At 46.7% G+C, this 12,334-nt stretch overlaps 1 protein-coding gene across 1 annotated transcript in view; it reads right to left on the minus strand.

The window, feature by feature from the left end:
• LOC144799895 (transcription initiation factor TFIID subunit 4-like) overlaps positions 1-12,334 on the minus strand; it is a 1,364,652-nt gene that overhangs the window by 978,853 nt on the left and 373,465 nt on the right. Inside the window, exon 6 of the mRNA XM_078671504.1 lies at positions 3,490-3,579. Within this exon, the coding sequence (XP_078527630.1) occupies positions 3,490-3,579 (90 nt within the window). The remainder of the gene's footprint in view (positions 1-3,489; positions 3,580-12,334) is intronic.

The raw sequence follows: 12,334 nt of genomic DNA on the forward strand, positions 1-12,334 counted from the left end.
CCTTCTTTTCCTTCTAGTTCTTTTGGAGCCCTGTCCTAAAAAAGGCATCCTTTGTTGTCCTGGAAAGAAGTGGGGGTGAAATGGAGGTACCGAAAATCCCCATGGTTGCGGCCTACAAACCTGGCGAGGTGCAGGCATGATTCTTAAGCCGTGTGGTCCTTTCATATGAGAGGAGCTTGGTCCGGTCCTTGAGCTATTAGTGGATTCATAACTACTGGTCCAGTCCTTGGATGTCCAATCATTATGTTTTTTATCCAGCCGTTTCCTCTTCTCTTGCCCATACACTCAGCTGGGGCCTGGAAATAATCTTGAAATAAGTCTACAGCTTTTCAGTAGAGAAGCGGAAAATATCTTTCTTGAGTTTGGAAATTTTTTTATCCATCGGGAACTGTTTGGTCTTATTCATTGTCTTATTTACGTCCTCTTTTTTTTCAATTGTGTGATCGAATTGTGGCATTAATTTTATTTCAGAATCTGAATTTTTACCAACAAAAAGGTCAGCCATCGTCTTTAGCTATATTAATAATCAGTATCATGAGATCTCTCGTGCAGTGCCAGGACATTGCGGATGAGTGGCTTTTAGATGCTTTCTTCTCGAAAAAGAGTTGCGGGGCATTCTTAACAATTAGGCCTTAAGGTGAAATGATACTTCTAAGATATTCAGTCAGAATAGCCCAATGTAATGCAGTCTATCTGCTTTTTCAAATTGGAAAGTTTTGACCAGTCATCTGTTTGTGAACATGCCTGTGTAATTTGTGAATCAAGTAAGCTAGGGTTTGTCAAAATTGCTTCTACTCCAGCATCATCATACCCTAATCCTGTAGAGTCAGACATGATGGTTATACTGTATATGAAAATGCAGCCAAGATCTGTCAAGAACAGAGAGGAGAATTTCAAAATTAAAGTATCAGACGCACAGCCAGAGGAGTCTGTACTTAAACCAACAAACACACAGGGGACCAGAAGTGAAGCATTTAAAGACTCTTATCTCCATATATAATTTGCAGCCCTGTCTTAGGCTGGAGAGTTGAGGCTAGTATACTTGACCTTTGCAGGTAAGCTATCTTTTTTTTTTTACAAAACATCACAGTTGGGTGTCTCTTTAAAATGTATACATTACTGTACTCCACCTTGTTGAATGATAGCACAGTGACAACGAACAAGATACATGGATATAGTTGTGCACTATGACTAGCATATGTCTTGCCACTATATTGAACTTTTTTGCATTTGTCTGGTTTCTTGATTGTTTTCACAGAAGGTGAGAACAATGGTCAAATCCACACTGATTATCGGCCACCATTTGCACCATTGAATTTATGCTTACTGTTTGTTTTGTGTTTTTCACACACATTTTACCTGCAAGGTGATATAATTAAGAGATTAAGTCCTGAAGAATGCCATACACCCATAGTCACGCACGGGGTAAAATGCCACACACTGTCAAGTTTTTAATATGCTCCTCAGGGAAACACATTACAACTAGGGTTAGGGCCACTAAGTAGCATTTTTGATTATTTCTTCACGTTTCTCTGTATTAGGCTATGTTAATCCCCACCAACATCATAGCTCACAGTGGGTAACCCCATATTTACTACATATAAGTGCTCCTTTTCCTATCTTTTTTCAGAAAAATTATAGCCCACACCACTACCATGTGCGTTAGTGGGGGGAGAAGGAACCCAATAAAGCATGCCACCCAAGGCTGAATGAAGGGTTTCGTCCTTAAATTATAATTTTTTAGTTTTTCATTTTTTTCTTAATTTAAAAAAGACCTACACCTTTGAAGCAGGACTAAGTAGTTGGTTGCCACGTATAGACCGTCCACATCTATTTTTGGGTTTCATTTCCTATTGGGAGTGATGTAGATTGGGTCTTTAAATGTTCCCTCTCTTCTGGTTACCTGCGTGTTTATCACTTTAAATGTTGAAATCGCCTTCATCATCATCATCATCATCAAGGTGAGCAGAGTACTTCTCTGCGTTTGAATAGGCATGTTGGCATTGTCTTGGGAGTAAAAATTGGTTTCCGATTCCGATAAAACGGTCTACTTCACTTCTGGTGCCGGTGCTAGGACCAACGATTTCAATGTTGGCACCAGGGGCATCATCGGAAATTGGGCTGCAGCCTGAGTTGGTGGTGTCGTGCTCGAGGAAGGGGTCACCCGAGACAGAGTAGCGCAGTTGAAGTCCGGGAGAGATCCACCTGTGGTTACCTGTCTGGAGACCACAGCGAATCCTTGGGGCCTGGAGGCACCCCAGAGGAATCCTGTAGAGTACCAAAAATGGTGTCTAAAGCCTGTTTCAGTTCTCAAAGCTGCTGTGGTGTCGCTGATGGCCCAGTAGGTCAGCGTGGATCAGGATCAATGTTGAAATGGTTTACTAAATGAGGTAGCATTTCCATGGCATAGGGGTGTCTGGGATGACAGGACTCCAAATGGTGGGCGTAACGGCACAATGGAGACCCATGTTTGAGCCTCTTGTGCTTTTTTGACCTACCTGAGCTCCATGACTTCGATAACTACCAGTCATTGGGGTGCGTCTGTGTCCTCACCTTCGTCCAGGTTGTTTTTTTAAACTTCTTGCAGAGTTTGCAATGGCAAGTTTTGCTTCACAATTGCAGATGGCCTGGCAATTAATTTTTGCATAGTACTTACACAACTTTCAGTCGTGTTTGGATACAAGAAACCAGACAGATGTTGTCGGTGTCAGTAACGGATATTTGTTGGGGACAATCCAGACACTGCCTACCTAAACCCTGTAGTTTTAGAGGAGAGAGGACTACACACAAAGATTAGAGGGGAATATTTTGCCAGAAGACTGGGTTTGAGAGGCTCCAGATCCATGTCAGACGGCACGGAGAGAAAGGAACGGACTTCATGCTCGGGTAGAAGCCGATATTTGTGGGCCAGACATCACATCCAGGGCAGGAAGGATCCAACAAAGAGGATTCTGCTGTTAGAAGTCTCTATCACAAAATAAATTGTAAGTATTCTACATATTTTTTAATGTTACATTACAGTTCATCTAGTCCACCGCCTTGACAGGCCACTAAAAATACATCACGGCAAACACTTACCACTACAGCGCATCACGGACAATGAATGAGGGTATTAATTTAATTTGTATATGGGTGAAGGTACACAGAGGGTGGTGTTTTTTCATTTGTTTTTCTTTTTCTTTTTACATGAGGGTCAGGTAGGAGAGGTCATGTTATCTATGGCTACCCCACTACTTCTCTGCCCCTCATTAGCATTTAAAAGCCAAGGTAAATGATTTGGGGATTTGAGTAACGTCTTACTCAAGCTTCACTCTTGTCCTGTATTTGAAGTTACTCAGAACCCTGGGTGAAAAACATCCATTATTCACTGCTACCCATCAATGATTCTATCTATTAAGTCCTGGGATTTATAGAATTGACAAACTGTACAGACAATTCTGGGTTCCCCCCAAAAACAAGACAAAATGTTCAATATGTGTTAAAGAATACCTTAAGAAATGGAACTAAATATGGCTGTGGTGAAGACTTCAGCTCCAACTGCAGACGACTTGTGAATTCTTCAGCGTCAATCTTTGCATCCTAAAAAATAAATGCCTTGCTTTAGTTATTTGTTCTCATTTTCTTAATGTAGAGCATGCAGTAAAGCTCAAAGCCTAAAAAGACCCATCAGAAGTTACATCAATTCAATGTATTTGTTTAATATTTTGAAGTCTAACCATAATTGATCTAAAGATATACAAACTATCTGTGCAACTGCAATTTTTGTTATAAGGTGATGTGCTCCTTAGTGTTCTTTTGAAGTCAGATTCTTTGTAAGTGCGATTAGTTAAAATGCCTGCATGCCCTGTGTTTGAGGCATGCACTTCTGAGGTAAAGGAAGTCACCCTTCTGCTTTCTCATCCAACATCTGGCAAAATGTTTGTGTCCCTTAACCCACTGTTATTTACAAATCACCACAAGAGAGAATAAGAGCCACAGAAATGTAGAATTTCAGATGATGACTCCTAGACTAACAGCCGCCCCCGATGCTGGATCATCATATGGCAGCCATTGCTGTTTCAGACCACAGCTTTCTTGGCAACCTCACTTTAAAATGATTCTTCGGATGATCCCTAATCGCTTGCGCTGCTCCTAATCTTTATTTCACTGTGGCACTATTTCCCAGAGACTAGCTCCAACCAGTTTTCTATAGGTTACTTCAAGCCGGTAGGATATCTGAGGGAGCATTTTAGTATAGAGGCAGCTCTAGTACTAGCATACTTTTAATTAATCAGACGGCTTATCCCTATTGAAAAAGTGTTAAGTTTGTTATTCCAGGTTTTCAGATCCTTGGGCGTAGCAAGCAACAGTAAGCCTCTATTTGCCTTAGTGCACAAGTTCAAAGAGTAACACAAACTCCTTCACTGTACTCTCCCTTGGAATTATTCTCAGAAGTCTTATCATAAACCTGACCGCTTCCAATCATATTTCAGGACTGCATGGAAGAACATTCAAGTAATTCTGTTTATTGAAGCTCTGCAGTATCCTGTACACATGGGGAAATGTTCATTAATCCCTCTTGATCTGCTTCTTCTTTAACTGCTTGATGATCATAATGAGATCTTTTTATCCATATAGACAGTCGAGTATTTTTAAGCAAGACCCAAAGAAATACTTAGGGGATTTATTTTGGGCATGTTATCTTTGCAAAACGAAGTTCACCATCAACCCATTTATTACTGTGCATAAACCAAACTTCATGTGTGGTTCTCAAAGCCCTCTTAAGCTCCTCAAAAGTATGCGTGGCTAGCAGCCGAGCTTGCCAGACGCAGGCTAAGTGAGCTCCATCCGAAAAAACCCTAAAAATACTGACAATTATCCTGATTCTGGCTTGAAATCCCACCCTCGGTACCTCTGAGACGCAACGAGGCTGGTGACGGAGCGAGAGGTCCGTGAGGGCACCCGGGTCCTACTGCAGAGCGGTTTGCCCCCGGAGACGCGGAGAGGCCTAGGACGCGAAGGAAAGCCACGACCCACAGTACTGCTGCGTCGGACTGGAAGCGGCTGCCTGACGGCGCGACTGATCGAGTACAGCTGTGTGTTGTGGGGTAAACGCCGGAGACCGACACCGGACCACTGCCCACATCCTAATGCTCCTCCTGCTGAGTGGACGGGGCCGACGGCGGAGGTACCTGCGGCCGGCTCCCAGAAAAGCGGAGAAGGGACCGCGGCGCACGAACGGCCATTGCAAAAGGCGCGAACAAGGCCGCTGAAGGAGAACGGTGGCGCCGCTACAGAGAGGGACAGGAACGGGACCCTCAAACTGGCTGAGGTGGAGGCTGCGCGCGGAGGGCGCAGAAGGCAAGCGTAGCACGGGGGCGCCGAGGAGACCGACGAGTGCACCGCCGCCGACGCCCCAGGTCAGAGTGGACACAGATCGTGGAACCGGGTGGTGAGTGGGGCCCCTAACGGAAGAAGGTGCGCCAGAAAACAGACAGCGGAGGACCGGTACGGCCCGGAGAAACACTGGTTGCCGCGATATACGGGGGACTGTACTGCGCCATAGGCCACTGGCGCACACTGCCTGTGTGACACGGGCGAAACTGTGAAGGTGGATCTAGGGCACATTATACTGGAACATCGGGCTATTATACTGACAGCGGAGGCAGCGGAGAACAACAACTGGGACTCGCTATAGAGCGGGACACACGTCCTGATAGATAACATTCAGGTACTACAGTAGCAGTCACGGTCTCGTATTCACAGGTCCACAGCAGGTCGGGATCGGATTGGACGAACACATAGTGGATCCCACCGGTGGCGGACACGTCGTCTGACCGCACCCACGGAGTGCCAGGCCCCTCGTAGAAATACGACTGCCCCCCACAATAGTCAAGTGCCCCCGGAAAGGTCGGTGGTTGACGCCCGGAAGTAGCCAGTGAGGTGAAAACTGAAGGCCGCAATGGGCCGAAACAGACTTCAACAGCCGGACCAGGTCACCAATGGAGCAGCGCGATCCACTGGATCGGATGACCATATAGCATCCACAAACGTAGATATAATCCCTCCAACCGGGCTAAGTGCGCAGGATGCGAAGCTGGACCTTATCCTGACAGAAATAAGAGCCTCTAGAGAGGCGCTAGAAGCCACAATCGACACGATATCGACGAGCCTCTCCCTACTGAAAGACTATCATAAGAAATTGGCGGAAAAAGTTGCGGAGAATAAAATTGCCCTGACCGACCTCATTCCGCAACAGACGGAACATTCCATACGCCTGGAGGTCTTGGAGAAGCAGCTCAAGGGATTGAGAGACAGAGTGGACGATGCGGAGGGACGCTCACGCCGCAATAACATCTGCATCTTAGGCGTACCGGAGCACAGCGAAGGAGCCAATCCGACCAAGTTCGTAGAGGACTGGCTGAAGACAATAGTGGACCCTGCGGAACTCACTCAGGTGTATAGTGTCGAAAGAGCGCACAGAGTGCCATCGAGACCGCCGAAACCGGGTGCACCGCCACGGCCGTTAATAGCACGCCTCCTACACTTCAAAGACAGGGACACGATCTTGAAAACAGCGAGAGAGACCGGGGCGATAAAATACGACAACCAAACGATCTCGATCTATCCGGACTTTACACAAGCAGTACAGAAAGCCAGGGCATCATTCTGGGGCGTGAAACGTACTCTGAGAGCGTAACGTGAAATATGCACTATTTTTCCCAGCAAGACTTATAATTATCCATGATGGCAAGTCTCATTTTTTCGATGACCCAGAAGAAGCGTCTGAATGGATTGAGGTGGCACTACCAACGCCCAGGTCGAGGAACAATTCCGCAAACACGCGGCAACTAAAGCAGTCCACACGAGGGGGCAACACCTCGGCCCAGGATGGTGGTCCAGAGACGCGATCAGCACAGCATGGGCAAATTCAGGCGGATGGAGGTGGGAATTCGGCGGACTTGGTGATGCTTACGACCACAGCGCTGGCAGAACACGACATGAACATTGATACGGTGTCAAACAGCCAAGACAGTTCAAGCACGGTAGCATCGGACACGGACGCTAGTCTGCACCGGTCTCCACGCATAACAGCGCAGATGGCAGAGGACATGTGATGGACGGCAGAGCGGAGGCGGAGTGGTGATGTATATGTGACATTGTGAACTGGTATGGAGGGTGAGGAAAAGGAACCAGGGGAAAAAATGTTGATAATGGGGAAATTCAACGGAAGACCTTGATTGTTAACCGCAGGGAAAGGAGCGGTCGAGCACACGCCCCCCCCCAGGCGAAGGCATGACTGCATTCAGTTCATACCCCTGTTGGTTGGTATTGTTTGGTCCCAACCAGTTGTGGGGTGGGGACCTCAAGGTTGGGGAGTTGCGAACACATATGGCACATAACATGTACAATTTGCTGACACATGCACGAGGGGTGTGGGCAATGTATGAGACAAAGGAGATTACAAGTAATGTCACTACCTAACAATTACCAGTTCTGCACCTGGAATGTAAGAGGTTTGGGATCGATCCACAAAAGACACAGAGTGAGGGCACAGCTAAACAGGAGACAATCACAGATAGCATATCTACAAGAAACACACCTGAATAGGGCGGAGGGAGAGAAACTAGCCCGCAAATGGAAAGGCCAGCTGTATGCCACAGAATACTCAGCATTCTCGAGGGGGGCAGCGATCTGGATAAGGAATACCGTACCGTTCACACCAAGGGAAAAACGGGTAGACAGGAATGGGCGTTATGTGTTCGTACGAGGAACGCTGGATGGTACAAGTGTAGTGTTGGGCAGTATATACGCCCCCAATACAGAGCAATCGAGGTTCTTTGAGGACATTAGCGGTGTACTGTCGGACTGGGTGGGACAACACTGGGTGATAGGAGGGGACAGCAATGCGGTTCTAGACACTGCGCTGGACAGGTCACACTAACCACTACATGCAACGGATAGTAAGAAACAAGCAATAGCACTGACGCAGTGGGCAAGCGGGTGGGAACCGGATGACGCATGGAGGACCCTACACACAAACAACAGGGAATACACATTTTACTCCCCACCGCACAGGTTACACACCAGGATAGACCGCATATTTTGCTACAGGTCACTACGAGGGGCGATCACCTCAGTATCACACATGGGAAAGACATTGTCGGACCATAATCCGGTAGAACTGTCTCTACAATGGGGGAGGATACCCACTCCCATCCCGACATGGCGCCTATCGCCGGGTCTTCTGGAAAACGTAGTGTTCAAATCCTCACTGCTAGACGCATGCACGACATACTTCACGGAGAACGAAAACACTGCCAGCAGCAGGCAAATAGAATGGGACGCCTTCAAAGCAACTTTGCGCGGAGTGGCAATGGGCACTAAAGTGGGAATGAAGCGTCTAGTACAAGAGAAGTTGAGAGCAGTGGAGGGAAGCTTAGCGGCACTAGAGGGCGAAGCGGCAGGCACTGACGGTAACCTCACGCAGTTGCAGGAGGCTCATATCCAACATGCTGAATTGTTGGAAGAGCTAAGGTTAATAGATTATAGAGAATACACAAATAGAGTACATACGCAGGCTGACAAAGCTGGGGCGCTGCTAGCACGCATGACACGCAATGTTCCGGACAGTGTCCCTATAACCAAGGTGTATGGCCAGAATGGAGATATAGTGCAGACCCAATTAGATATTAATGAGACGTTCCGGAAATACTATGCAGACCTGTACGGTCCGCACGCGTCACTCTCGGAACCGGAGCTTGAATCCTTCCTGGCTGACATTTGTATTCCCCAACTGACAGATGCACAACAACAGGTTCTCGCTAAACCCATCACCCTGGCGGAAGTGAGGCAGTCCATAAAAGCACTACCGAGGAACAAAGCACCGGGCTCGGATGGGCTACCGGCGGAATTCTATTTGACTTACATTGAGGTTCTGGCCCCCGCCTTCTGGCGCTATACAAAAAGGCGATGGAAAGTGGCGAACTACCTGCATCGACGCTTCAGGCACTGATAGTATCATTGTTGAAGCCAGGTAGAGATGCGATGTACTTAGAGAATTACAGACCCCTATCGCTCCTAAACACGGATTATAAAATACTAAGCAAGATCTTGGCAACTCGACTGTCACACTATATTCCTGATCTAATACACCCTGACCAGTGCGGATTTGTACCAGGCAGGAGCACTGCACTGAACCTGAGGAGACTGAGCCAACTAATGGCCGGAGGGGAGGAAGGGGAGAATAATATTGAAGGATGTATATCACTAGACCTTAAGCAGGCCTTCGACTCCCTGAGATGGGATTATATGCTGGCTGTATTGGGCAAATTCGGAGTTCCGCAGGCATACACAAAATGGATTGCTTTACTATACCACATACCCACAGCACGCGTTAGGACTAATAGATGCATCTCAGCCCAACTTGCCATTGCTAAGGGAACGCGTCAAGGATGTCCATTATCACCCTTATTATTTATAATAGCCCTGGAACCCCTGATGATAAAAGTCCGCACCATGGCGGATAACATGGGGATAGTCCGACTTAATACCCACCATATCATTTCGGCATATGCAGACGACATTCTGTTATTCCTGCGCAACATGACAGGCCAATTAGAGCCGATATCGGAGGTGTTTGAGGCGTTCAGAGAGATATTGGGTCTCACGATTAACGCGTCCAAGTCCTACGGATATAGTTTTCGCAGGCCCATGATGGCTACGCACATACAATTCACCCCCTGCCAATTCCAAATAGCACCGGTAACATTCAAATACTAAGGTATACAAATTTACAGAGATGCCCAAGATCTCTTCGAGGGCAATCTGGGTAGAGCCCTTGCTGCGCTGAAACCACAAATACGTTTTTGGAACACTTTACCATTGTCCGTTGCAGGCAGAGTGGCGATCTCGAAAATGGTGGTCCTACCCAGATTGATATACTACTTCATGAATGTGCCTGTACTAGTGCCCAAGGCCTTCTTTAAGCAACTGAATACACTGGTGACGGAACTAGTCTGGGGTACGGGCCGGAGACGCATAAGTTTAGCTAAACTGCAACTGCCAACGGACGGCGGAGGGCTGGGAGTGCCTGATATGATGGCATATGGATACGCTTGCCAACTCCAGTGGCTGGCTTACTGGCTGGCAGGTCGTAACCTGCATGAATTGAACATGTCAGAGGCAGCTAGGAGCAGGGGTCACATACACCGAGGCGAAAATACCACCGTTGGCCCCCCCTGCTTAAACTTGCAATACAGCAGTGGAGGGCAGCGATAAGGTACACTGGCAAGCGTAAGGCTTATGCACCCACGATACCTCTTCTGGGCATCCCCTTAGGAACCGGAACACTCACAGAACGTAAACTGAGTTCATGGCACGAGGCTGGGGTGACACAAGTGGGGGACTTCTTCTCAGAGGGTAGACTTCTGACACATGCGGACTTTATGCAAGTACACCAGACACTGAGGTCGATGTTTCTATTACATGCACAAGTCGTGCACTACATTTCCACACACTGGGCGAGAGATGGCATGGAACCGGAAGCGACGGACCTACTCACTATGCAATACCTAATGGGATCAGGCAGCCACTTGACAAAGTGGATCGCTAAGGGTATTAGAACAAGCAAAAATATTCCGCTGCACGTACTTCGTACACGTTGGGAGGGAGATACTGGCGGGGACATTAGTGATAAGGACTGGACAAGGATACTACAGCTCCCCAAGAAAGTGTCACGGAACCCTAAGTTCAAATTCATTCAACTAATGATCGTACATAGAGCGTACCTAACGCCACACAGAATACAAGCGATGTTCCTAGAGGCGTCCAATCAATGCCCCAGATGTCACCGTGATGACGCGGGTATGCTACACATGTTCTGGGACTGCCCAAGTTGGGATGTTACTGGGCCACAATCCACCACATCCTAGCGGAGGTTGTCCCAGGGAGACCCTATGAGTCGGTACTGTACACCATTCTGGGACTGGGAACAAAGAGAAGAAGAGGAGCATGGCCACTAGATTTGTTGAACTAGCACTGATACTAGCAAAGTGGATGATAGCAATGAGATGGAAGTCGGCGTGTGTGGAATCTTGGAGTAATGAGGTGGTGAAGAGGGGGAAGGCGGAGGGCCAGGAGCTACTAAGGGAGGAGCGCAGAGGTCTACGCAAACTACCGATTTCCTTAGACTGGAATTCGATGTTGGAGTTTGAAAAGAGTGCGGAAACGCACATCCAGTGAATGCTGGTATTGATGGTGAATGTACTGGAGGATGGAGGGTACACGAGGGAATCCATAAGTGGGGGGTAGATCAAAAGACGCAGGAGATCACATACATGGAGTGCAGGTTGCAGGCTTGGAACATATCGTGTTTTACAGTACCATTGTGAAGAGAAAGTGACAAGACGAATGGACATTATGTCACGGAACATTAAAGAATGGACATTGCTCGCAAGTAACACGCCCTATATCACATGGAAGTGCCGGGGGGATGGAGGGGGGGTTTAGTTAACGCAAAGTTAGAAAAAGAAATACATCAATAGTAATTTTGAGATCACGGAGAGGGGTAACGCTAACGATGAAAAGGGAAAATGGTAATATTGTTGGTCAAACTGTAATGGCGCCATAAAATATTGTGTAACTAAAAGGAGAAGACAAGTATATATGTTAAGTGTGCCCTTGATATGACAATAAAAATATTTTTTTTTTAAAAGCTCCTCAAAAGTATGATTCCCACATAACTCTTTCAAACTCTTATGCCTAAGAATAACAGTACTCAAGGCTGAGAGTACACAACGAACACCAAACTGTAAATTAATATATAAGTGGAAGTCAGTTACATAATGTTTATCGATGCACTGCCATGTTTTTTTGTGTAAGGAGTAAGCTTAAGAATAAATCAAGATTCAAGAGGTCAGGTTTCTGATAAATGCAGAATTCATTGGGAAGTCGCGATGTGCCATTCCCATGACCATCAGACATATGCTGAATTTATAATCTACATGGGTAAATTCCTCTCGGACGGCATAGGAATAAAAATTGATTTGCCAGTTCACTTTTTTCCAATTATAGAGCTGGGCCTAATAGTTGGAACTGTGAGCTCTGGCTAAAGCAGTATTAGGTGAACATGGAATTGTAAGCATTCATACTAGAGTCGATGGATAAAAACTGTGTCAAGGGGTGCGCATGATTACGTGCAATAGCAATAGCCATATCGTATGTGATGTCACGTGTCGGTGTAGATGAAGCCTTCTACAGCTTATTACTTCAGAGAAAAACGTTTACTTACTTCTAGAGTAACTTATTCATTACCGGGCAATTTCCAAGTTGCTGAAGCACAGAGGTAAAGAGA

Source organism: Lissotriton helveticus, chromosome 12, assembly GCF_964261635.1.
Source record: "Lissotriton helveticus chromosome 12, aLisHel1.1, whole genome shotgun sequence".
NCBI classification, from domain to species: Eukaryota; Metazoa; Chordata; class Amphibia; order Caudata; family Salamandridae; genus Lissotriton; species Lissotriton helveticus.